The sequence below is a fragment of the Eumetopias jubatus genome, unplaced genomic scaffold, assembly GCF_037043125.1.
Source record: "Eumetopias jubatus isolate StellerSeaLion01/CBP00866 unplaced genomic scaffold, mEumJub1_p1.0 scaffold_1, whole genome shotgun sequence".
In the NCBI taxonomy this organism is placed as follows: Eukaryota; Metazoa; Chordata; class Mammalia; order Carnivora; family Otariidae; genus Eumetopias; species Eumetopias jubatus.
The window spans coordinates 216,293,941-216,321,075 of NW_028274807.1; the positions used below are offsets into that span (position 1 = coordinate 216,293,941).

Consider the following 27,135-nt stretch of genomic DNA (forward strand, 5'->3'; position numbering starts at 1 on the left):
AAGTCTGAGAAACTGTCACAGCCCAGCGGCGTCTCAGGAGACATGACAGCCTCAGGTCGCGAGGTGTCCTGGCTGGAGTCCCAGGACAGCAAAAGGACACTTGGGAAAAACAGGCAATCTGAATAAAGGGTGGACTTCAGGTCATAGCGAGTCAATGTTGGTTCATTGATTATAAAAAAAAAAAGTACCACATTAATGTCGGGTGTTTACAATAGGGAAACTGGCTATGGTTTCATAAGACAACTGTCTGTAAGTATCTTCACAATTTTTCTATAAATAGGACTATTCTGAAAAAGAAAGTGTATCTTTTATAAAAGTTAAAAAAAAAATAGAAAAGGCTTGATTGAATCAGAATCTTGGCTCTGCCATCCCGCAGGCTGGAGCCTCAGTCAAACGAGTGCATTTCTCTGTGTCAGTTTCCCCATCTGAAAACAGAGGTGGGCTGGCTTGTGACACGGCCCTGAGGACGGTGGGGGACCGCGGTCCGGGGTAAGGGGAGCTGTCCCCATCCACATCTCCACCTTCATCCGAGGCGGTGGTGGCTCCTGGAATTTGGGATGAGTAGCAACACAGGCTGGGCTCAAATGCCGCCCCCTCCCCCAGGCCAGGGAGAGACCCCGACTCCACCGCCCGGCTCCAAGTGCATCAGTCCCACACAGCTCCCAGGACGTGCCCTGCACGGGTGCACGGACGACACCAACCTCCCCCCTCCTTCTCCACGTGGCTACCCAACCTGGGACAGTCGCCCTGAGAAGGGGCCGCGCAGTGAGGCACCGGACGCCCCTAAGAAATCACAGGTCTCCAGACACGTCTTTAATGTCTTGCAAGGGGCCCCACAGAAGGGGAGGGAATAAATACAGAAAAGTTGTAAGATGCAGTGCGCCCGGGCCCCCAGACTGGGAAGTGGGGGAAATGCCTGTGGGCCTCAGTTTCCCTCGTCTGTAAACAGGGCAGGACACACCTTGAGGCACAGACTCTGGAAGGGACAGCGTTCTCTCTTGCCGCCCGGAACGGGAGGTCCCCGCGCCACCCAGACCTCAGGCTGGTGGATGCCGCCTCCTGTCCGCTAGGGGGCGCCAGAGTCCGGTTCCCTCGGACTGAAGACCCGCTCCCCCATCGCTGGGCTGGCGCATCACCTCGGTGGGGGTCCGCGGCCTCTTCCCCGGAGAGGACCTCCCCAGGGGTGGGGCAAGTCCTCGATCCTCTGCTCCCTTCACTTTTTCCTCCACCCTGCCATCCCAAGTGGCCCTTGTGCTCCCTTTCCGAGGAGGTAAACGGAGTCAAGGGAGGGCAAACGCAGGGGTTGTCCTGGTGAGGGTCAGAGAAAGGAGGGGGCGGCGACCGGCCTTCAACCGCCGACTCACTCGCGGCCCTTCCGCCCCCCGGACCTGGGGCTGAGCGACAGGGGGCGTCTGGGCTCACTGAGCACCGGTCCGCTCGCAGGTCCCGCCTGCCACGCGCGGGTCTGAGCCCGGGGGCAGCAGGGCCTGGGTCACAGCAGGTTGATCTCGTCCAGGTAGCGGGCCAGGACCGAGTCCCGCACGTCCCTGAAGACCTTGCGGATGTTCTGGGTGTCCGTGGCACACGTGTAGTGGCTGAAGAGGCGCCGGGAGCGCGGACCCCTCCTGTCCCCGTCAGCGCTGTCCACGCAGCCGGCGTACATTCCGGTATACATGTCCAGGATGAACCTCTTGGCTGCCTCTGCGTCCTGCTTCGGGCCTGGGGGAGCAGGGGTGGGCAGTCAGGGCACGCGGTTCGTGGGGCATGCAGGAGACTCTCTCCCCGCTGAGCCACAGAGGGGGATCTGGAGACCCTGCTCCAGACGGGGACTACATCAGGGCTACAGGGGCCGCAGGGACCCGGCACCACGTGCAGGCCGGCGCCATCGTTTGTCTTTCTAGAGGGTCACATGACCATCAGGTCCAGCCAATGGGAGCCTCAAGAATGGACGCTAATGAGTCACATGACTGGGATGGAGCAATAAGACTTGGCTCTGGGACTTTGGGCAGAAAGAAACCCTCTCCCTTGGCTGGGCTTGTAACGGAGGGGATGGGCACCTGGAGTGGCAGAGAAAGACCTCGCTGAGCAGTGCAGATAGGTAAACCGAGGCCAAGAGGAAGGGAGGGACGGCCACCCTGGGGAGGCAGCTGACATGCGCAGCCTCTCTGTTGCTGCGTCTTTCTGTGTCTGTGTCTCTCTGTCTTAAGCACAGTGTGAGCTAAGGCTTTTGGAGCCCAAGACCTGGCTCTGCTACTTACTAGTTGGGTTGCCTTAGAGGGTAGTCCATGCAACTGCTGTGAGCCTCAGTTGCCTCATTTGTAAAATGGGGATCCTAACAGGCCCAAGCCTCTCAGAGCTGTGAGGATTCAGTGCAATCATGTAGAGGGCTCTGTACTCAATAACCAGAATGTTATCATCACTCTTCCAGAAAGGCAGGGTACCCAGCGGGTAAGGCTGGTGGCTCCTGACCCAGACAGCCTGGGTTCAAATCCTGCCTCTGCCACTCACTGGCTGTGTGGCTTTTGGGGAGCGTTTGCACCTCCCTGTGCCTCGGTTTCTCCATCTCTGTGGTGGTAAGAAGAAAGAATTCCACTGCACAGGGAGCTTCCAACGGTGTTCGATGCCTGAGCTCTTGTTATAATCACAGATGTTATTTAGTACAGAAGAGGGAAGGACTGAGTGCCAGAAGTTGGCAAAGAGTACTCAAGCCTCTGGCTGGGAGAAAAAGGTGAGTCATGAAGGTTCCCTTTGATGGGAAGGAAAACAGTCCTTCAAAACTGTCCACTTTAACCCCATCCCCAAATTCTCCACACCATGTTCCCGTTCCCAAGGCTGCTCAGCTGGGGAAGGAGTAAGGGCTGTCCGCCATGCTGGTATAGGTTGACATCTGTCTCTCAGGCCCCCAAGTCTTCTGGATCTGATTGGTTGAGAGGGGCTCACATGGGCTCTGAGCCCTAACAAGGCCAAGGGTCACACCCATGGTGATGTCACCAAACTTAAGAGCTGCATCTGCTTGTGTATTGGGGTGAATAGCATCCCCTCAAGTCCCTGTCCACCCAGAACCTCAGAATATGACCTTATTTGGAAATAGGGTCTTCAGATGTAATTAGTTAGCCTGAAATGGGGTCATACTGGATTAGGGTGGGCCCGGTAGCCAATGATTGGAGTCCTTATAAGAAGAGGAAAGGCAGGCGCGCACGCGCACGCACGCGCACACACACACACACACACACACACACAAGGCCATATGACAACTGAGGAGATCGGAGTGATGTGTCTATAAGTCAAGGAACCCCAAGGATTGCAGGCAACACCAGAAGCTAGTGGAGATGCCTGGCACAGATGTCCCCTCAGAGCCTCCAGAAGGAACCAATCCTGCTGACATCTCGACTTCACACTTCTGGCCTCCTTAACTGAGGGGAATACATTTCGGTGGTTTTCTGCCCCCTAGTTTGTGGCCCCAGGAAATGAAGCCAATTTGTCTCCTGCACGGCCGCCATTACTCCCCTCCCTGTAGGTGGGTGCCATTTGGCCATCAAGAGGGGAGTCTGTTTGCCTCCTTTTGAGTCTGAGCTGGCCTGAGTGATTTGTTTGACCAATAGAGTGAGGCATCTCTAACCATCTGGGACTTCTGAGGCTCCCCCCACCCAAACCGGGGCTGAAGCCTGGCTACCGTGAAACAGCCATGCTGTGAGGAAGCCCAAGCCTCATGAAGGGACCCTGGATTAGGAGACACCAGATGGGGCCAGGGAAGGGTGCGGGGATGGGGGAGAAAGCAGCAGAGGGAAGGAGGGGGAGGCAGGGAGGGAGAGGGGCGCAGAGCGATCAGACACACGGTGTTAGAAGTTGGAGGGGTATCTCAGTCCCGGCCACCTCAGCTGATGCCATACACATCAAAGATGAACTCACCCACCTCAACCTTTCCCAAGTTCCTGCCCCACAAAAATGTGAGCAAAGTCAAAGGGCTGCTTTAAGCCCCTAACCTGGGGGGCAGTTTGTAGCTCAGCTGGGATATTTCCACCAGCCCCTCACAGCGGCCCTCCAGGGAGAGCGCGAGCCCATACATCGTCCGTTCCTGGGACTCACCCAAACCCCACCTCCCTTCTCTGTAGGATATGCTAAACGGTGCCCTGGCCAACTCCCCCATCCTCCTCTCCAGAAGGCCAGGCCCTTTGCCCCTCGGGCTGCGCTGAGGGCTCCCTCCCAAACGGGCTCCTTAGTCGTCCTGATTCCTGCGTGCTCGCCGAGACACGACCGTGGCTACCAGCACCGCATGTAAGAGGGTTGCTGTATTTATGAAAACCGAGCCATGTGCCTTGGAAGGACTTGTCCAAAGGTCAGGCACCGGTTTCCTTTTGAATCTGCTATCTTAGATATAGATAAGATGAGTATGAAAGATCGAAAAAGAAGTCTCAGAAATCGAGGCAGATTCTGGAAATGGTTGTTGACGCCTTCCAGGTGTGGCTTATGACAATGAACTCTACAGTGGGCCCACACGCAAGAGATCTACAACACCTGCCTCCTTGGAGCCCCCTGCTTGAAGCCACGGCATCAAGAGAGATGGTGGCTGTCACTTTCTCCCCATTCTGCAGAGGGGGACACTGAGACTCACGGCTTGGGTCTAGAACTCAGGTCTGTCTGATCCCATTTGAAACTCCACTGACTCCAGCTGAGGTAGTCTGGACCAACATTTCTCTTGGGAGCTGCTTTCGGGAGGCGAAAGGTTACAGAGAGCTCTAGAACCACTCACCCTGAAAACTGGGGAAGTAGGTAGCCAGGTGGGAGGTGGGGATCTTCTCCTCGAGGATGTCAGTTTTGTTGAGAAAGAGGATGACAGATGTGCTTTTGAACCAGGGCAGTTCCAGGATGGTGCCAAACAGGGCCAGGCTCTCCTTCATTCGGTTCTGGGTTGGGCGGAACAGGCACGTCATTGCTCCAATGGCTGGCTTGGCCCAGACAGGAGCCCTCCCCCTCCATGTGGAGATGGGGCTGTCAGCCTAACGTCCAGGAGCTTGGGGCTCCCCAGCTTCTGGCTGGGTCAGAGGGGGTGTGCCCATGCTTTTGTGTGGCCTCTGCTGTCTTGACTAGTGTCCCCCACAAGTTCATGTCCCTCTGGAACTTCAGAATGGGACCTTATTTGGAAATAGAGTCTTTGAAGATGTAACTAGTTAAGAAGAAGTCATAGTAGATTGCCACCTCCAATGGCAGAGGTCCTTATAAAGAGGGGACATTTGGACACAGATGCAGGGGGATAAGACCATGTGACCACAGAGGCAGAGATGGGGCGACGTGGCCCAAGGATGGCCAGCGACCCCCAGAAGCAGGGAGAGCTAGGGATAGAGTCCCCCTCACAGGATCAGGAGGAACGAGCCTGGCCAACATGCTGGTCTGGGGTGTGTGGCCTCCAGCACTGGGAGAGGAGATGTCTCCGTAGCTCCAGCCCCCAGAACTTCACATTTTATTATGGCAGCCCCAGCAAACTAGCACATGACGGGTGGCTGCATTCAAGCAAGATCTATGGCAGAATGACCTCAAATTCAATCTGTTTCATTTGGCCTGAGAGTCAAAATTTTAGCATCTGACCCTTGGGTCTCCAGACTGTGCGTGTGACATTTTAACCCCTAAAAGTGCAAACGTCTGAAACAAGCCAGGTCCTAATTAGGAGAAGAGTTCAAAAAAGAGCAATGCCCAGCCTTTCTGAATAAAAGCAGGACACTGTCCCTGGAGCATGCCCCGTTTTCCCAGGCCAGCTGCATTGTGCTTCCTGGGGGCCACGTCTCGGGGCTCGAGCATCCCTTTGAGAGAGAGAGAGTCCGGGGTGCTTGTGGATCTGTGTCTTGGACTCAATGCTCTGACCACGGAAGAGTGGAGGGTGGAGCTCAGAGCCACGCCATATGCACACAGACCCACTCAAGAGTGGCAGGGGGGTTTTCTGCTCAGCTGTGCATCCCGGGGACAGCAGGAGGCAGCGCCCCTGCACCCGCGGTGGCCTCACCTCCTGGTTGTTCTCCTCCAGACACTGGTCGTATTCGCTCAGCGAGGCTAGGTAGATGAGGGCAATCACGTTCTCGAAGCAGTGGATCCACTTCTTGCGTTCTGACTTCTGGCCCCCGACATCCACGATCCTGCCAGGAATCACCCCCCTGTCAGGCCTGATCAGGACCCCCTGCCATGGCACCCCAGACCCCAGGCCCGTCTGAGGCATGTCCAGATTAATATTTAATAGCAGCAGGAACTGGGGGCAGCCTCTGGCCTCTGCTGTGTTACTGCATTTCAGCCCCATGAGGCAGATGTTACTGTTGACTTATTTACACATGGAGGCACGGGAGGGGAGACTTTGCTGAGCTTCTGCATTGGGCTGCCTGACTTTCACCCCAGGGTAGACGACGGCAGGTCAGACACATCCGAGGTCTGCCCTGGTTCCGGCGGGTGACCTGGGGCAAACTGCCGAACATGTCCAGAACTCAGTTTCCCCATCCGTGATGTGCGCATTGTTCTGACGGGCCAACACCATCCCCTCTGTGTGTGGCCCAGGGTGAGGGCCCAGCCTCCACCTCCACACACCGCAACAAAAGCCTGAGCCCTCCCGCCTTCCTCTTCTCTCCTCTAAGAAATGTGGGTCACTGATAACAAGGCTTGCATCATTTCCCCAGGGATGGGACTGTTACCCAGGCAGCCAACAGGAAATGCCAGAAGCCCCAGAGCAAGAAGGGACTTGCCCCTTTGTATGGACAGGAAACCAAGGCTGCCCATCCACCCATCCATCCACCCACCCATGTATCCATTCATCACCCACATAGCCATCGGCCCATCCTTCTGTCCGTCCTTCCACCCACCCATCCCTCCATCTACCCCCGTACTCATCCATCCATCCACCCATCTATCCATCTATCTACCCACCCACCTACCCGTGCATGCATCCATTATCCATCCACTCACCCGCCCATCCACCCACCCTCCACACATCTACACCTACATACACTCACCCATCCATCCACTCATCCATCCTTCCATTTTCCAATCATCCTCACCAACTTCTACTCTGATCTTGAGCTGACCATCACTAGCAAAGCAGGAGAATCAAACTCATCCCCTGGCCTTTTGGGGCTCTCCATCAGGGGAGGAGACCGATGGCAAACAGAAAATTATGAACCATCCTCGTAAGGGCTATGAAAAGGCCAGAGGGGCATGTTCAGGGGGTCAATCTAGGGAAGCATGGGACTCAATACGGGTGAAGTGAACACAACCCCTGTGTCCAGTCCTCACCCTGCACCCTCCACAGTTCCCTGCCATGAACCTACAGACAGGGAGCTTGCTGAGGTCACAGATGACCCCCTCACCACAATCCCAGAAATCACTGCTCTCAGTGTACTCTTTCTGATCTCGCCTTAGTCTTTGACACTGGTCATCATTCTGCCTGGATGACCCCGTGCTGCACTGGCCACTCACACATGTGCCTCGCAGCTCAGGCCTGTGTATGCCCAGCTACCTCCCAGATGCCCCAGATCCCTCAGACTCTAGTGCCCTGAACGACTTCGTTGTCTAATTGAATACCCCCATGCTGCTGCCACCACACATTGACCCCATCACCTTGATTCTCGGATTTTTACACTCATCTAGTCCTGCCCGTTTTACACCCAAAATGATTTTTGCACCATCCCTTCATTTCCATCCCCATGACCACTGCCCTGGCCCTTACCAACACTTCCTGCCTGGATCATGGCTCCTGCCTCCTCCTGAGTCTCCTGACCTCCAGCCTCAGCCCCTCAAGGAGATCACCCTTTGAGCTTCCCCAGCCCTGAATCAATCCCTCCGGAATATCACTGACCACACAGTCTCTGTCTCCTCCTACCTAGCAGCCCTTCAAGACTTATCCTAGTGAACTCCTACTCATCCTTCAATGCCCTAATACCAATGTCCCCTCCTTAGGAAGACCTGCCCTCCTAGAGCTCCGGTCGCCCCACTCTGGGCTCTTCCAGGTCTCAGACCTGACTGCAAAGGGGCTGAAGGTGTCGAGATCCAGCTCTGCCCCCTTCATCCTGGAAGCCACTTGAGGACTGGGACTGGGAAACTCCTACTCATCCTTCAGGGCCCCAGTTCCTTTGCCTGCCTATAGGAAGCTTCCCCCGACTCTGGGCTGTGAGCTCACCGCAGGTTGGTCTTCTGCACGGAGAAGCAGTACTCATTGATGCCGGTGGTAGGCATGCGGCTTCGGAGCACGTCCTGTGCTGTGGGGATGTAGCCCTCCTCAGTGATGCGCTCCAGGTGAGACAGGTAACTGTGGAGTGAGGAGCCCTGAGGCCCAGCCTTGCAGACTTAGTTTGTTTCTCAGACCCCCCACCCAAAGCCCAGTGAGGCCCCTGCTCGGGGAGGGGCCAGGATCTCTGGGTCTGCAGGTAGCCCAGAAGCATCACCCTGATGCTGTGGGAACATCGGGAAGAAGCCGTTTCACCCTCAGAGCAGCAGGACCTCAAGGACACTGTGAACTCAAGAACAGTTTCACTGTGTGCGGGGGGGGTCACCTTCGGGGAGCTGTCACCCAGTGACAGCTGGGTCCCAAGAAAAGTCCCAGCTGTCACATCACCCTAGATGCCCAGCATGGTACTCAGGACAGTGTCACTGTCTGATGATGAGCAGCATCACCCCAGGAATGATGTCACTGTAGGTCAGTGCCCCCCCTCCCCAGGAATGACATCACTCTGGAGCAAGACCATCCATAGCCAGCCCACCCCACAGCATGTCCCACATCAGGAGCCCACCAGCCTGGGCCCTGTCTGTCCAAGAGCAGTCCCTGGGAGGAGTTCATCACTGGCTGCCTCTCAGCCGCACCCTGCACCCCACACCTGCCACCTGTGGGCCCCGGACTCACTACACGGCCGAGTCGAGCAGGTGGAACTCTCGGCGGCGCTCATAGCAGGCCCGGATGCCGGCGTCCCTCCACAGCCACTGCATGGCCACGGCGTAGTGCTTCTCGAAAGTGGTCACTTTGTACGGGTCCTGGCTCATGACCAGACTGGCATAGTGCTGCGGAGGGATGCACGGGGCACATCAGGGGCGGGGCCGCCCTACACACATCCCTGCAAGCCACCTCCTCTCTCTGCGATGGAGCCCCCTGCACACTGCTGTCCTGCTCCACCCCTCTGTTCGGCTCCTTCCTTCCCTCCCACACGAGTTTGTCCCCAGATGGAGGGCAGAGGGGCTGCAGAGAACACAGGTGGATGTCAGTTCTGGTTCCTGGACACCTATGAGGCAAGTCGCTACAGGTGCCCCCACCACAGACTAGATAATGCAATGAAGCCCTGTGGCCCGGTTTCTCGGGGAGGTAGAGGCACGTGCAGCCTGAGCCTCCTGCCCGGTGGCCCCACGTTTTCCCCTTCTTCCTTACAGCAACCTCCACTCCATCTCTCCTTCCCTTCCAGCAAGAAGTCATCAGTGCTGATCAGACTCCTGCGCTGGTGTGGGCACACATGTAGGCATGTGTGCATGTGGGCTTGCATATGCCTGTGAATCCGCGTGTGTATGGGTGTGCATCTGGGCACATGCATGTGAGCTTGTGTGGATCTGTGTGTTCCTGAGACTGGGAATGTGACTAAGATGTCCACGATCTCTAATTAACACTGTACTGAGGTCCTTGCCAGTGCCATACGACAGGGAAAAGAAAGGAAAGGTGTCAGGTTTGGAAAGGAGCATGTTCTGCTGTGGTTATTCACAGGTAACATGATTCTATGTAGAAAATCCAAAACAGCCTAGAGATGAGCTATCAGAATAAACCAGTTAACTTAGCAAGGTCCCTGAATGCAAGATCAATAAACAAAACTCAAATGGGTGGCTATATATTAACCACGAATCAGTGGAAATTTTTAAAAATTTGAATCCCATTTACAGTGGTACTGAAAGATAGCAAATACCTAGGAATAAATCTAACAACAGATGTGAAAGCTCTCTACACTGAAATGGAGAAAACACCACCAAGGAAAATTGAAAAGATCTAAATAATCGGAGGGCTATGCCATGCCCGTGGATTGAAAGACTCAGCATTGTTTTTAAGCTGCCGATTCTCCCCAAATTAATCTACAGATTCCATTCAATTCTACCAAGATCCCAGAAAAGTATGAAGGTGTGTGTGTGTGCAAAAACTGACAAGATAATTCTAAACTTTATGTAGAAATGCAAAAGGACCCAAAGTAGCCAAGACAATTCTGGAGAAAAATAAAGTGGTAGGATTTACACTAACAGGCTCGAAGCCTAGATATTAGGAAACTACAATCATTAACATGAAGTGATATTCACTCAAAGGTAGATAAATTGACCGGTGGAACAGAAGAGCATTAGCAGGTCCAGGCACATTTGAACACTTGATTTATCACCAAGATGAGACTATGGTACAGTGGGAAAAGCATAAGAGGCACTAGCACGATTGAGTATCTGTCCTGGGGGGAATGAGGGGTGAGGGTGGAGTGGAAGGAAAGAAACATAATCCCTGCCTCACACCCTACACAAAAATCAATTCCAAGTGGAATGTAAATCTAAAGATGAAACAACAAAGCTCCCTTTAAAAGACAGCAATAGAGAGTTTCATCATGAGCTTGGAGTGGAAAAACATCTCAGTCTGGCTCCAAACCCGCCCACCCCCACCACAACAACACACTATTAACCAGAAGATTGACACACTGGACTTCATTGAAATTAAGAGCTATTCATCCAGACACCATGAAAACAGTGAAAATACAAGGAACGGATGGGGAGAAAGTATTTGCAAAATACATAACAGAGTGCTCATATCCAGAACCTACAAAGAATCTGCTACAGATCAGTAAGAAAAAAACTGACAATACTTTTTTTTTTTTAAATGGGCAAAACTAAAAACAAAAACAAAAATGGGCAAAAGTTTTGAACAGGTGCTTCACAAAATGGAATATCCAAGTGTCCAACACATATATGAAAAGCTGTGCAGCCTCCTTATTAACCAGGGAAATGCGAATCAGAACCACAATAAAATACGACCAAGAACCCACCAGAATGGCTAAAACGAGGGGACAGCATCAGGTGTTGGCTAGGATTTGGGGCAAGCAGAACTCTTCACACGCGGCTGCTTGGGGACAGTTTGGTGTCTCCTCCTTACCTAATCCACTTTATTATCCACATCGACTTCTATGCAGATACCCAACGGAAATGCACAGATTGGCATAAAATATATATGGTAGAAAGGAACAAATCACAACTATGCCCCCAACGATGGAAGAATTCCAGATACACTGTGCAATGCCAAAAGCCAGACGTGGCAGAACATTCCGTCTAATTCCATGCAGGAGAAGTTCAAAAATAGGCAATACGCTGATGGGAGATGGGATAGTGGTTAGCCCCGGGTGTGGGGGGGGATAGCCATGTCGGGAAGGGGCCTCTGGGGACATGTTCTGCTTCTCGCCCTGGGCAATGGTTACACACGTGTCTTTGCTTTGTGATGATTCACTGAGCTCGCAAGCTGGCTTCTTTGACATATGTGTTACATCGCAATAAAAAACGTCATTCTATAAAGCAAAGCAGCATAACCAAAGGTGGTGGCCTGGTTGGTGGGTGCTTCTCTTTGGTCTTCCACTTGCGGACTGTGAAAATTGAGTCAAGTGAATCACTTCCTTGAGCCTCCTGTTTCTCATCTAGGAGATGGGGACGATGGCACCCAGCTAGAAGGGGTTTTGTCCCTTCTGCCGATGCTTACTGTGCCCTACTACACTCCAGGCACCACTGTGAGAGCTTTCAGCACTTTTGATAGATCACATTCTTCTATCAGCCCTGTGAGGAAGGTTCTACCAGCCCCAGTTGCTCTTCTGAGGTCCTTGGATCAACTCAGATTCAAAATCACAAGCTTTCTGATTCGAGAAAGGTGATGTCACCTCACAACTGTTGGAATGGCTATTATAAACACCAAACAAAGGACAGGTGCTGGCGGGGATGTGGCGAAGCTGGAACCCTTGTGCCCTGTTGGGGGAAATGCAAACTGGTGCAGCTGCTGTGGGAAACAGCATGGAGGTTCCTCTAAAAAATTAAAATAGAACTACCCTGTGATCCCACAATTCCACTTCTGAGTGTCTAACCAAAAGAATTGAAATCAGGATCTTGAAAAGATACTAGCTTCCCATGTTTCCCGTAGCACTATTCACAACGGCCAAGATGTAGAAACAACCTAAATGCCCATCAACAGATGATTGGATAGTGAAAAAGTGGTGTGTACATGCGCGTGTGTCCTCGTGCACGTGCACGCACACATACACGCTGGAATATTACATAGCCTTAAAAAAGAAAGGGATTCTGCAATAGATAACAACACTAGTGAACCCAGGAGACATCGTGTTAAGGGAAATAAACCAGTCACAGAAGGACAAACACTGCAGGGTCCCACTCATGTGAGGCATCTAGAAAAGGCAACCCCACGGACACAGAGCGTGGAATGGGGCCGGTGGAGGGGGATTCGGGGAACTGACATCCAACAGGCATGAAGTTGTAGTTAGGAAGGTGAATGTGTTCCAGAGATCTGCTGTTACCAGCCCTGCACCGTGCACACCGAGATGGGTTACAAGGGTAGAGCTCGTGGGAAATATTACCAAATAAAATTTAGTAAGAAAGGGATGTGACACGTGCATGCACAGCGGCCTTCCCCGCAGCAGGATGGGCAGGATTCAGTCAAACATTTCCACGGCGAAACGGGGGCTGGTTCAGGACTCCCACCCTGGGCATCGTGGGGTCCAGGGAGAGATGACCCAGCCCGGAGGTCCATGCATGAGAGGGAGCCAATGCCAAGCTGCCTGGGATGCACGGAAAACCCCCAGGAAAGTCCTGGGGTGAACCTAACAAGACCTGCAGGCCTGAAAAACACGGCCATGCCCCAGGTGCTGACCTGGAGGGTCTGAGTGGACATGGTCCTGACCTGGGGGGTCTGAAGGGTCATGGTCCTGGACTTTGAGGTCTGAGGGCACACTCTTGCCCTGCGGGTCCTAGTGGACACAGCCTGGGTTTGGAGGTCCGAAGGGACATGGTCCCACCCTGAGGTCCAGAGGGTCCCACCCAGCTTGAAGCCCAGCAGGAGAGGCCCCAGGATGCTCACGCTGCTCTCGGGCCTGCTGAAAGGGATCTGCAGCCGGTCCATGGCCTCAATCATGGCCCGCATGGAGACGAAGATGTTCTGGTAGACGAGGGGCCGGAAGCCCTTGCGGTCCTCCTCCGAGTAGCCTGCCCCGTGGATGATGCGCATCTGCTTGATGAACGTGCTCTTCCCGCTCTCACCGGGCCCTGGGGAGGCACACGAGCAGCTCAGCCCTGGGACTCCCGCCACCCACCACCCAAGCCTCCAGGGCTCAAATCCCGGCTCAGCCAGGGCCGCACTCTGTGACCCTGGGCGAGCGCCTTTACCTTCTGGGCCTCAGTTTCCCCAGGTGTAAGATGGGGTTCACAACAGACCCTGCCCGCCAGCTCCCAGGAAAGGAGCTCACTGTAAGGGGCTCCCGGGGTGGGGGGGGGAGTGGTCAGCAAACTATGGCCTGTCGGGCGATCCAGCTAGCCGCCGATTTCTGCGTGGCCAGCAAGTTCTTACAGTCCGTATGGTAGCTTTTGCATCTCTAATACTTTTTACGGTTGTAGTTTTTACATTTCTAAACGATGGAAAGGTATTAAGAAAAAGAAAGACTATTTCATCACATGTGGAAATGATATGAGATTCATGCGTCAGTGCCCATAAATAAGGTTTTATTCGCACACGGTCATGCCTGTGTGTGTACAAATGGACTATGGCTGTTTCCTCACTACAACAGCAGAGCTGAGCAGGTGGACAGAGACCGCCTGGCCTCAGCACTGAAAATATTCACCAACTGCTTGTACAGGAAAAGCTCGTGGAGCCCTGGCCTGCAGCATGCCTGGACACAGTAAGAGCTACACTGGCGTTCGCTATGCTCAGCAGCAGTAGCAATGACTCTAGTTAGAATTGCTGTTATTATTATTTGCTATGATAATTTCGGGTAGAGAAAGTTTTATGAAGGCAATACAATAGAATAAATAGTGTTTAGCTGACTATAGCTGAACGTCAGGGAAGGCTTCTCAGTGGAGGTGATTTGTGGAGTTGAGATCTGAAGTCTGGGAAGGTTGCTCTTGGGCCAAGATGTGGAGGAAGGGCACATCATGCAGAGGGCACAGCCCGTGCAAAGGTCCTGGGGCAGAACCAGGCCTGGTGTGTTGGAGAACAGTGAAGAGGCCATGTGGCTGGAGCAGAGTGGGTGAGGGAGAGAGAGGGAGGAGGGGAGGTCAGGGAGGGGATGGGGCAGGTGGTGCAGGGCCTCGGGGACCATGGAGAGGACTTGGACTTGCACTTTGACTGACCCCAGGGAGGTGGGAGCCCTGGAGGGCGGTGGGGAGTGGTACTCCTCACCCAGGTCCTCACAGGCATCCTCTGGCAGTGAAGACAGACTGTGGCGGGCAAGGGCAGGAGCAGTGGGTCTGGGGTCGAGGTCTAGCTGAGTGATGATGGGGCTGCACCCAGGTGGGAGAGAAGGGGACGTTTGAGAGCTATTTGGAAGCCAGACTCAACGAGACCTTGCTGAGGGACCAGAGGGGTCCTTGCAGGGCCAGCTACACAATGTGCGGATCCAAGGGCAAGATGAGGCCCTTCTGAGCCCAGGGCGCTGTGGGCCTGCCCCCGTCTCACACCCAGGAAGCCGGCCCTGGGCTTGCGACAGTAACACTTGGATCTTCAATAGCCCGGGGCTGGAAGCTCAGAGACCAAGTCTCAACCCCCCACTGTCTGAGCTCTGGACTCTCCCTCTCTGGGTGCCTCTGTTTCCCCTTTTGTCAAGTGAGTGTGACAGCCAGGCAGGAGGTGTGGGACCAGGAGGCCCCTCCAACACCTTCCTGCCCTGCCCAGCTCCAGGGGGACACTGGCAGGGGGTCCTTCCAGGGACAGGGTGGCAGACTGGAAGGAGGAACAGGAAGGAGCAGAAAAGGAAGGGGTGGTCTGGTTGGAGCCCAGAAAGAGGAAATGGGGCAGAGGGAGCAGAGGGAGGGGAGGGTGGGAAGCAGAAAGAGGAGGAGGTGCTGTCTTGCATCACCCCCCCCCCCGGGAGCTCCCTGTCCCCACATATCTCAGGGCAACAAAGGCAGGCCGGGGTGACACCAGGTATTCGTTAAGTCCACTGGACTCGAGGTCCAAGAGAAAGAGGTGCTTTTCTCTTGCCCTGAGGGACATCGGCAGGGAAAGGGGAGAGTGGCCGGGCTGGGAGTCAGGTGTGCGGGCCGGGCTGGTGGAAGGTTCTGCAGGGCACTCATCACCTGCTCTTGATCCTCGTCCTGGGACGGTCCCTGCTTTGTGGTGGGACTCAAACCCACGAGGTATTTAGGGGTAAAAAGCTGTCAGGCCTGCAACTTACTTGCAAACGTTTCAGGGGAATAAAAAATGAGTATGTATTGTATTAAATACACGAATATATAATAAAACAAATTATAAATATAAGTATGCATTATATAAATTATGAATATACAAAAAAATTATGAATATACACACATATCCAGATACGTAGTGTGTACACAGAGAGAGATGGAGGACAGAGAGAAAATGGTAAAATGTCAACATTTGCAGAAGAATCGGGCGCCACTTTTCCGCGAGGTCTGAAAGTATCTCAAACTGAAAAGTGAGGTTGCTGAAGGGGACACCCGAACAGAAAAAGGGCCCCAGCGGAAAACCAGTCACATTCCGAGTCCGGCGTGAATTTCTCAGCCATGACAAACGTGCTGTGCTCTCCGACATGTGACCTCGAGTGGAAGCCGTTTAGGAGTTGACAGGAATCCTCTGTACTACCTTTGCCATTTTCCTGTACATCTAAAATTATTCCAAAATAAAAAGTTTCCCCAAAACACCCAAACATCCCACGCCACGGGTCCACAGGCTGAAACTCTCCAACGTGGAGCTGTATGTGTCTGAGATTACGGAATTTCTTGGGTTCTAGGAAGGGCTGCATCCAGCTCACTGAATGTCCCTGTTGGGGGAATGTCCGAGCGAATATCACAGCCGGGGTCAAGCCGAGGAGCCCGGGGTGGGGGGTGGGGGAGAACACCCAGCCCCCAGAGCGCCGGCAACACAGCATGGCGGCGGTGGCCGTGAGCCCGGACTGAGGGACGGCTCTTGGCTCACTCTTCGTATGGGGAAACTGAGTCCCAGATAGGCTGATGGGATTGCCATGGGCCATGCAGCTGATAAGTGGCCAAGCTAGGACGTAAACCTCGTTCCATCTGAGTCCTGAGTTTTAAGTAGGATACCAGAAAGTTCCCCATAAAGATAATCACAGCCAGCGTGATTTAACTCTTGGCGTCTGCCCGGCCCTGGGCCAAAACAGTCCGTGCCTGTCCTCGGTCAATCCCCACAAAGATTCCCACTGGCTTACCATCCGCAGAAGACACCCAAGGATCAGAGAGGTGAGGTGATTTTCCCAGGGTCACACAGCCAGAGGAGAAGCAGAGCAGTAAACTCAAGCCCTTACAGGTCCTGAGCCAACAAAATGGGATACGGCCAGCCAGCCGGGTCAGGCGTCACCCGAGTATCAGACGACGTCACCCGCGTATCAGACGACATCATCTGAGTATCAGATGACGTCATCCGGCCGCAGACACTCGGAAGCTAGACAGCTCCTGCAGGGGGGGCATACTGAGGCCAGCGCAGGGGACTGCGCCCTTTGCCCTCTCAGACCTGTCTCCCCCAGGAGTGTGGAGAGCAATCACAGGTCTCACAAAGCAGCAGCTAACTTGCTTTTTTTCTCTTCTCTTCTGTTTCGTTAAAGGAAAAAAAAAATCCTGGTCACCACCCACAAGATGGATCGTGTGGGGGGCACCTGGGTGGCTCAGTCGTTAAGCGTCTGCCTTCGGTTCAGGTCATGATCCCAGGGTCCTGGGATCGAGCCCCGCGTCGGGCTCCCTGCTCTGCGGGGAGCCTGCTTCTCCCTCTCTCGCTCCCCCTGCTTGTGTTCCCTCTCTCGCTATCTCTCTGTCAAATAAATAAATAAATAAAATCTTTAAAAAAAAAAAAAAAGATGGATCGTGTGACTCACGGATGGGTCACAGGCTGAAGTCTGAGCACTCCAGCGGGTGGAAGCCCCTCTTTGCAGCCCAGGGCTATCCTGAAGCCAGGAAGGACTCTGGAACTTCTCCAGCCCCAGGCTCCCGGTCGGCTTCGGGACACCCCCACCCTGTGGGGCCGGGGGCCGCAGGGAGAGCTCTGTCCACCTGGCGGGTCAGAGGGAAGTGACTGCTTCCTTCTGGGGATGGGTGAGGAAGCGGAACCTCGCAGACACCGGGAGGGGCTGTACCAACCCCGGGCATCACGAGACACCCGTGCACCTCCTTCCCTGGTGGGTGGCCGCTCCAGGAAACAGGGCCTCGGGGTCACAAGGAGCCAGTCCTGGGCAGCTGGAGGGCAGGCGGCTTGGCGTCCATGTCCAGCTCAGGTTCAGACAGGCTGCCGACCCCAGCCCAATCCTGTCACCTCCCTGGGCCTCAGTTTCCCCATCTGTCATTGGGGAATTGGGGCTTTTCTCTCCAGGGGCACATTCACAGGGAGGTCAAATGCATGGGCTTTGGAACCAGAATTCTAGGTTCTGATCCTGGCTGTGTGACCTTGGGCAAATTGCTTCCCCTCTTTGGGCCTCGGTTTCCCCATCTTATCTACCTATCAGGTGCTGCGGACAGAGCTGGCTCCTTTAATGGCTTCATTCTGATGCCCTCCACTCCCCAACAGCCAGTCGCTTCCTGTCCCGGGCAGACCCCTGGCCCCTCAGCCTGCTTCCTCAAAAAGATCAGCCACCTCCAGGAAAAAATAACTTTTGGATTCAATTCCTGTTTTCAAGAAGGGAGGGTGGTGTGAAGGCCGCCCTCGGAGCTGGGGGTTGGGGGGGCGTAGTCAAGACCACAGTCCACAGCGCGGTCTACAGGGCCACCATCAGCGCATGGGACGTGGACAACCTCCCCTCCCCCCACCTGACACCAGCAGAAGGGGCTTCCTGATGCGGGGCTGGCCCCGCAGTGGTCAGAGCCGTGTAGGGGCAAGGGACCGCCCCAGCTCTGGCGCAGCTCCAGGGAAAATCACCCCTGAAACAGGACTCATTCATTCCCTTATTCATTTATAAAGTTTGCTCTGGGCATCTGCTCTCTGTCGGGGTCACCGTGCTCCTGGGCCGGATGCTGGGGACCCCGGGAATGAACGAGAGAGACACGGTCCCCACCTTTGTGCTGTTTGCTGTGTCCCTGGAGAGACAGACAATGAAGAACAGTGAACAAGTCTAAGAGAATCTCAGTGAGTGAGTGCTCAGAAGAAAGATCAAGTGGATCAAGTGGAGGAAAGAGAAGGGTGGACGACCTTTGTAGCCAGCGAGTCCTGGAAGACTTCTCCGAGGAGGAGACACATGGGCCATGCTGCCTGAAGTGAGAGCACCAGCTGTGCAGAGGTGTGGGTGAGGCTGACAGGTCCTAGCAGGAGAACAGCACGTGCAAAGGCCCTGAGGTTCGGGTATATGAACTTGAGGTGTGCAAGGAGAGATCACCGACACTGATAAACCTGAGCCTGCTGGACGGAGGAAAAGCAAGCAGATGGAACCAAAGAGAGGACACCACCACCAAGGCTCCGGGCCTGAAAAGGATGATGAGGGGGCCTGTGGTAGACAACTGGATGCCCATCCCTTTGACAGCTTTGAAGAAATGGGCAAGTGCTTTGAAAGGCACCGACAACCAAAACTCACGCGAGAAGAAATAGCCTAGCTAGCCCTCATAATATTATTATTAAAAAGTAATCAATCACACATCATCTATCATACCTATTATTACTGTAATAGCCTACCTGGTCTGAAGAAATCAGAGATAGCTATTAAAGTAATTAAATTCTTAATTAAAAGCTTCCAGGCTCAGACAGCCTCATTGGTGATTTTACCAAAGTGGTGTTTTTTTGTTTTGTTTTGTTTTTCGTTTTATTTGACAGAGAGAGACACAGGGAGAGAGGGAACACAAGCAGGGGGAGGGGGGGAGGGAGAAGCAGGCTTCCCGCGGAGCAGGGGGCCCGACGCGGGGCTCGATCCCAGGACCCCGGGATCATGACCTGAGCCGAAGGCAGACGCCTCACTGCCTGAGCCACCCAGGCGCCCCAGATTTTACCAAAGATTAAGGAAAACAAAATAGTCCATGAAGAAAGCAAAGAAGCCAAGTGACCACCAAAGGATTATGGGAGGAGGGAGTCGGAGCTGGGGTCTGAGAGGCCATGGGGCTGGAGCCTGGTCCCGACAGGCCATACCCGTGCCAGCTTCCTTGGAAAACTAAATGTGGCGGGGAGGGGGGTGGTGGGGAGGTGTCTTTTACCGGAACTGCGTGTAAGACTAGAGTGAGAAGGGCCCCGATTCAGGTGCGGCCCCGGGGGCCCCATGCTTTCACTCCTCGGGGCCCTTGGGGTCCTTGCCCATCGAGCCAGGGGAGAGGGAGGCCAGCGCCCAGATGGCCAGCCTCCTGGCCCAGGGGACACCCGACACCTTCCCCGCAACCCCCGCCCCCCGCCGCCCAGCTGGGGCTCAGGATGTCCCGTGCAGGGCAAGGCCCGTGGGGGGCAGACACGCGAGCAGGACAAGACCTGGAGCTTCCCGGGGCCACGGTCTCAGAGCCTTACAAGCCACCGAGCCCCTCACTTCTCCCGCCCGCCCTGTTTTCTTTTCCTCCTTGCTCTTCTTGCCGCCGGAAATTATTTTATCTGCTCGTTGGTTTATGGGCTAACGTCTGTCTCCCTCATGGCAAGATGCGGTCCACGGAGACCGGGACGTTGCCCATGTCCGTAGCTGCTGCGCCCCAGGAGGTATTCACTGTTTCTTGACGGACTGACTGAATGACTGAGCCAACCCGTCCGTCAGTCAGGCAGGGCCGAGTGGCGGTGCTCTGCCCAGGGGACTCCGCAGACAGTCAAGCCCTCCGTGGGGCGGGCCGCGTGGCCGGGAGAGGGCGGGAGGGCTCGTGTGGGTGGCCGGCCGGCGAGGCCTGGGCCGGCCACAGACCTGAGCTCATGACTCCCTTGCCCTGACTCCACAGCCGGATCTGGTAGGGCGTGCGGGGCCTGCTGCCCCCGGGCCACCTCCGCTCCGGCACATGCCCTGCCAGGCGCCCGGAGCTGGATGTCTCTGCGCCTCAGTCTCCGCGCCCAGAAATGGGCTCCCAGACTCTCCCAGCCTGGCGGGGGTCCCGTCCAGGTCCCCGCCCAGGTCCCCGCCCGCCCCACTCACCCAGCAGCAGCAGCTTCAGCTCCCCGCGGTCCCGTTTCTTCTGCTCCAGGAGGATCTTGTTGATCTCCTGGTCGATGCGGGCCGCCGCCTTCTCATCCTCGGTCAGGCACCAGGGACAGCAGTGCCAGGTCAGCGAGCGGGCCATGGTGGGGGCCTCAGCGGGCACGAGGCGGCATGACCCCGGCCCCCCGGGGAGGGCACCCCGCCCGGCTGGCCCCGGGGAGGGCTCCTGGCCGCCGCCCGCGGGGGGGCTGCGCTCTTCTGGGGGGGATCACCCCCAGGGACGCCTGACTTCCCGGCCTCGGGCACCGGGCGCCCGGCTCGGCAAGGCCTGAGTGCCCGGCACAGGCGGGTGGGGGCAGGAGGAGGAGCCCAAGAAGGTGTGGAGGTTCAGGGCTCCCCGCCCATCTCCAGACCTGCCCGCCCGGCCCTGCCAAACTGGTTGAGGGTGGGTGCCCCCGGGGAGGGCGGGCTGCCGGCAAGAAAAGGCCCTGGCCACAGTCAGCCTCCCGCAGCGCCCGCTGGGCCCTCCTTCCTCATTCTGGAGAAGGGGGTGGACTCCATCCTCCCTGGGCCTCTGACGCCACCTCTGGGCTGGCCCCAGGCCCACCCCTTCTTCCCCTCCACGGAGCCAATTAGAAGACATCATCAGAATGCCAATAACGATCTTTTTCAAAAAACAGTGAAGGCCAGGGGCTCCCGTGCAGGACAGTTCCTGTTACCCCCCATGTGCAGATGAGCAAACTGAGGCACAGAGCCAGGAAGTGACTCGCCGGGACAGCCCCGACAGCGGCTGCAGAAGGACAAGACAGGGCTGGGAGTCTGCAGGGCCCCAGGCTCTAAGCGCTGAGCAGGCAGCCCTGGGGAGGGGCTGTTCCTTCTTCCTGCAAATACTTATTGAGCGCCTACTGTGTGCCAGGCGCAGTGCTAAGCATGACAGGAAACAAAAGGGCAGAATCCCGGGCCTCCCTGCCTCTAACATCTCAGACAGAGACACAGATGAAGAAACACAGGTTTTTTTAAACATATTCCAGCCTGTTGGGTGGGTGATACGTTTATTCTGAACAAAAAAAAAATAAAGCAGAGCAGGGGGTAGGGGACGTTGGGGTGCTGGGGCTTTAAATAGGGGGTCAAGGAAGGTCACAATGGCCAGATGACCCGCAGCTGAAAAGGCAGCCTGGGCGTAGGGGGACCTTGGGAGTCGAAGCCATTCAGGGAGAGTTCAGGGACTCTCCGGGTGAGGCCACGGCGCCACCTGACCCTACCCCCTGAGCCCCCAGGACCCTAGAAGCAGGTTGGTGACACAGCAGCGGGAATGCACGGCCGCTTCCTGGATGGACGCTCGCAGCAAAAGGGGAGGTCTCGGGTTGTCTCCAATCCCGTAGATCTTTGCCCTGTTTGGGTGCAGAACCCCCTTTGAGAGGTTCTAGAAAGCTCTAGAAAGTTCTGGAAAACCCCTCCCCCCTGGAGGTACGCATAATTCGGGAGCCTCTGGCCACCTCTCAGATGGCGGTAGCAAGGCTCAGAGAGGGTGAGAGAAGAGCCTGGATCACACAGCAGCAACCGTCAGCTCTCCCCCATGCACGGCCGGCGAGATTGTGCGGTTTTCTTTGCTGTTGATTCATAACGAATGGCAGATGGGAAGTCCGATAGGGGGCCCCCCTGTTGGGTCACTGGGGCTGGTAGGCACTGCCCTGCTCACCCGCCCTCCCGCCCACAACCGGATGGCTGTGAGGAGAGGTGCTGCCCAAGGCTGGAGGCCTGAGCGACTTCCCACTCTTGCGGCCGTTGAAGAAAAGCAGAAAGAGGTCTGACCCAGGCAGAGCCGGGAGGGCCGCAGAACAGAAAGAACCAGCTTGGCAAAACCAGGAGGCCGGGCTGAGTCACAGACGCACAGGACACGGAGGGGCCCCCTCTGCCGAGTGTTTCCCCAAGGGGACACCAGGCCCCCACAGGCCACAACAGGACCAGGGTGTGGGGACGTTGGCTTACCATCTTCCGTGGCTGCCAGGGGCCTCAGAGAAAATGAACCAGCTCCTCCATCCCCACCCTCCTAGTGGCCCAGCCTCTGAGAATCTCTCCAGCTTCAAAATAAATCTCCTTTCTGGAGCTTTGACAGGTGAGCTGCTTCCTTTCCCCATGCCAGCCGCCGTGCGGGACATCTGTCACATTTCAGTTCATTCGGGAATACCAGGGTGCGCCCGGGTGCATATTTTTAAGACACACACACACAGCGCATAAAACATGAATATACAACCTAATAAATTCTTGTGAAACCAACAACCACGTGACTGGCACCCAGGTGAAGAGGAAGGATGTCGTCAGCCCCAGGAGGGTGCCCAGATTTTCCTTCCTTCTGCCCAGCGGCCCATACGGCTCCGAATTCCACGGTATCCTGTGTCCAGGGAGCACTTTTTGGTAATAAGATTTATCTTGCCCTTCATCTCTAAAATTTACATGGCGTCGTATTCACTTTCTTGGGTGTGCGGCTCTACGAGTTTCAACAGAGGTACAGACGTGGAAATTACCACCCGCACAGTGGCCAAGAGGTGGCTCCATCCCCTGAAAATCTCCCTCCAGGTGCCCACCCCCCCGCTGGGTCCTCAGACCCTCACCCCAGCTCCAGTCCCTGGAAACCGCTGATCTTCATTGCCATGATTTTTAAAATATTTCTCAGGATGTCTTATCAAGGCAAGCCTACTCTTATGTAGCTTTTCAGGTTGGCTTCTCTCCCTTACGGTTTGAGATTCACGTCTTCAAGCAGGGGTCCCAGGCCTCCTTCTGACCACTGAGCGGCTGTGGGGCACTGCCCAGCAAGGTTCATCCACAGAAGCCGGGGCGCTGTTTCCCATGCAGGGTGATCGTGAAGACCGGCTGCTACAAACACACGTGTTCATTTCTCCAGGATAAAGCCCTCCAGGCGGGGTTTGTGGGGCCAGGGTCTGCAAGGCACCGTGAACGGCTTCCCCAAACCGCCGCACCATTGCGCATGGGCAGCCGCGATGGATGACACACCATTGTTGCTCGGCGTCCTCTTCAACACGTGGTGGTGTCGTATTTTTCATTCTAGCCACTCTAAGACGTGCGTGATGGTGTCTCCTTAGGGAGTTAATCCACGTCCCCCGGAAGAACTAACGGTGTCTAGGCGCCCTCCGTGTATCCTCCTCGGGGAAGGATCTAGTCACGTAATTTGTCGTTTCTTTTACTGCGTCGTTGTCTTATGACTGCGTTTGGGAAATTTTTGTATGATCTTGATACAAGTCCCTTATTGGGTGTGTGGTTTGCAAATATTCCCTCCTAGCCTGTAGGTTGGCTTTTCATCCCCTTAACTGTGTCTTTCATGGAGCAAAAGTTTTAAATGTCAATGCTGTTCGATGCCCATTTTTTTTTTTAAGATTTTATTTGTTCATTTGACAGAGAGAGAGAGAGAGACAGCGAGAGCAAGAACACAAGCAGGGGGAGTGGGAGAGGGAGAAGCAGGCTTCCCGCCCAGCAGGGAGCCCGACGCGGGGCTCGATCCCAGGACCCCGGGACGGTGACCTGAGCCGAAGGCAGACGCTCCACGACTGAGCCGCCCAGGCGCCCCTGCATGTTACATTTAGATTTATGACCCTCGTGTTCATTTTTGTGTAGGTTGAGGTTCTTCCTCCCCTCCCCCTCCTCCCCCTCCTCCTTTTCTCCTCCTGCGTGTGGGCGTTCAGTCGTTCCAGCACCATTTGTTAAGAAGCCTGTCAACTGCCATCTCCTTTCAGGCCCTCCACGTCTTGCCTTGTGTACCCCGTGCACCCCCACCTGAACCATCTTCTCCTCTGGTGAGTTGATTCTCTTAGGTAAAGTCCCTCTTTGCTTCTTTGCTTTTCTTTACTAATTCACAACTGAATTAAGAAACCTAAATATCGTGTTTCATTTTTGCCAGTTTTGAACTTTATCTGAGTAGAGTTGCACAAGATGAACTCTGGAGAGTCTGGTTTCTACCCCTGACTCCGCGTTGCGTTTGCGACACAACGTACTGCCACACGCGGTTGTTAAGTCCTCCGTCCTCACGGCGGAGTAGCCCACCGTCTCTTCATCCATTCTTTTGTTTTTCTGATCAGCATTTGATACTTGTGATGTTTAATTGACATGACTTTGTATCGGTTTCAGGTGTACCGCACACAGACCCAATTTTTGTGTTATATCGTGAAATGATCACCACAATGGGGTCCAGTTAACGTCTGGACCCACATGTAATCACATTCTGTTTTCCTGTGATGAAAAAGCCTAAGATCTACTCTCAGCAGCTTTCAGATATGTTGAGTACGATCCCCATGCTTCGCTATCCTCCCGTCGTACTGTTGACGGGTGTCTGGTTAAATTTCAGCTCAGGGCTGCACTGAGCAAATAGGCTGCGGGCACTCAGCACATGCCGTTGGGTGACCGTCTGTCTGACTTTCTGTGGAATAATACCTCTGTGTGGCAGTGCTAGGTTATGAGCTATTTCCCAGATACTATCTTTTGCCAAAGTGCATGCACCATTTTACACTCCCACTAGCTCTGGTGAGTTTTCATGGGATGCATTCATTCCTTCCCTCCCCGTCTCCTTCATTCACAGATGACATGCTCCTTTCTGCTTCTCTGGTATTAAAATTTTCCTTTCTGCTCGGGGCGTCTGGGTGCCTCGGTTGGGCATCTGGCTCTTGGTTTTGGCTCAGGTCATGATCTCGGGGTCCTGGGATCGAGCCCCATGTGAGACTCTGTACTCAGCAGGGAATCTGCTTGGGATTCTCTCTCCCTCTCCTTCTGCCCCCCCCCCGCCCACTTGCGCATGCACGCACGCACGCTCTCTCTCTAAAATAAATAAAGCTCTTAAAAAATGTCTTTTCTGGGGCGCCTGGGTGGCTCAGTCGGTTAAGCGACTGCCTTCGGCTCAGGTCATGATCCTGGAGTCCCGGGATCGAGTCCCGCATCGGGCTCCCTGCTCGGCGGGGAGTCTGCTTCTCCCTCGGACCCTCCCCCCTCTCATGCTCTCTCTCTCTATTTCATTCTCTGTCTCAAATAAATAAATAAAATCTTTATAAAAATAAAAATGTCTTTTCTGCTTAATGAAGAATAGGATATTGACATCATTTCCAAGTACCTCCCACTCCTCAGATGCCGGGAGTCCATGGCTGTCCCTCCCTGGACCCTGTCCTTGGCCACACCTAAGGTCATGCCCGCCCCCAGGAGTGGCCAGAAGGCAATGCTGGGATCCCAGGTTTTTAACCGATGAATCATTTATTTGGATAAGACAAGAAAGTCTTCATCCAGCGATTCCCACTCCTAGTTTTATATCCCAAAGAACGGGAAGTGGAACTCAGGTACTTACACACCTGTGCTCATAGTAGCATCCTTCACGGCAACCAAAAGGTGGAAGCAATCCAGGACAGGTCAGCAGGGCAGGCTTCGTGGGTGTGCGAACCTGGCCCTGCAGGTTTTCCGACTTGAAATTCTCCTACTGTTCTCCTACTGCGCTGTCATTTAGCCCCTGCCTGAGCCTAGCTGGACGGGCTGCGGCTGGTGCCCAAGTCCCGCAACCGCTGGCCTACCGTCAGGGCAGGGAACTGGCCACTAGGTGCCTTGGTTTCCCTATTAGAGCGGGATGAGAGGCCCTCCCCCGGAGAAAACGCGCTTAGGGCTGCAGGTGGGCGGGGTGGCCAGAGAGCGGGCGAGCGGCACCTGCCGGCCGCGGGGGTCATGACGTCCAGGTGCGCTGGCAGTCTGGCGGGGCCTGCTCCTCCCCGCCGCCCGCTTCCCGGATCCTGCCACTCCACTGCCTCCACCTGGTCCGCCGCCATCACGCCCGCCAGGACCAACGCAGTCCCCTCCACCCTGGTCCCCAGCCCCGCCCCCGCCCCCAAGTCCGCCGCCCTCCCCTCAGCGGCCACCAGAGGGCGTCCGTGAGCACCCGAGTCAGGTCCCGCCCTGTTCAGCCCACAGCCCTCCAGGACTCCCACCTCCCTGGGGCCCAAGTCCTCCCCGCGTGGTCCCCTAGGCCCTGCACGATCTGCTCCTGTCCCCTCCGCCGGCCCTCCCCTCCTCCTTCTCTACCCCTCACTCACTCTGCTCCAGCCACACAGGCCCCCTGGCTGTTCCTCCAACATGTAAGCCCAGTGCTGCCCCAGGACCTTTGCATAGGCTGTGCCCGCTACCTGCAATGCCCTCTCCTCTTGTCACTATTGTTACTCATCCTGCCCTCCCGCTCTATTTTTCTTCATAGATTAAGTTCTGGTGGTAAGTGCTACCTCCTTTGCCATACCGCAGTGCCTGGGACGGTGCCTGGCACCATGGGCCTTCAAGGAGTATCCGACAGACAAACAAGGGAATAAAACCAGAGGAGGATGTGCAGAAATTGAAACCCTTGTGCACGGCTGGTGTGAGTGTGAAACGGGGCAGATACTGGCAAAGGGGTTGGTGGTTCTTCCAAAAGTTAAATCGAGAACGACCATATGATCCAGCAATCCCACTTCTGTGTCTATACCCAACAGAACTGGAAGCAGGGTCTCGAACAGTTATTTGCACACCCATGTTCACTTCAGCACGATTCACAATAGCCAAGAGGTAGAAACAACCCAAGTGTCCGCTGATGGAGGAACAGTAAAGCACAAAGTGGTTCATCCATAAAATGATTATTCAGCCTGAAGAAGAAAGGAAGGGACCCTGACGCCTGCCACGATGTGGAGGGACCCCGAGGACACTGCTCAGTGAGAGGAGCCAGACCCAGAAGGACACATCCCGCAGGACCCCACTCCCAGGAGGGTCCCCAGAGGAGTCCCGTCCACACAGACAGAGAGGAGAGGGTGGGAGCCGGGGCTGGGGCAGGGGGTGGGGAGTCCGTGCTTCG

General features: G+C 55.2%; 1 protein-coding gene across 2 annotated transcripts; it reads right to left on the reverse strand.

Annotated features, from left to right (window-relative positions):
* Positions 1-800: 800 nt before the first annotated feature.
* GNA15 (G protein subunit alpha 15) lies at positions 801-20,827 on the reverse strand. Of its 2 annotated transcripts, none has more exons than XM_028126190.2 (7): positions 20,277-20,827; positions 13,100-13,284; positions 8,870-9,024; positions 8,150-8,278; positions 5,996-6,125; positions 4,751-4,904; positions 801-1,719 (listed from the first exon to the last, which is right to left on the reverse strand). In XM_028126190.2, the coding sequence occupies exons 1-7, from the start codon at positions 20,419-20,421 to the stop codon at positions 1,493-1,495; spliced, it is 1,125 nt and encodes a 374-aa protein (XP_027981991.1). In that variant the 5' UTR covers positions 20,422-20,827; the 3' UTR covers positions 801-1,492. The 2 variants fall into 2 exon arrangements, with proteins under 2 accessions (XP_027981991.1, XP_087874319.1); XM_088018193.1 differs by lacking the exon at positions 20,277-20,827 and adding an exon at positions 16,419-16,974.
* Positions 20,828-27,135: the final 6,308 nt, after the last annotated feature.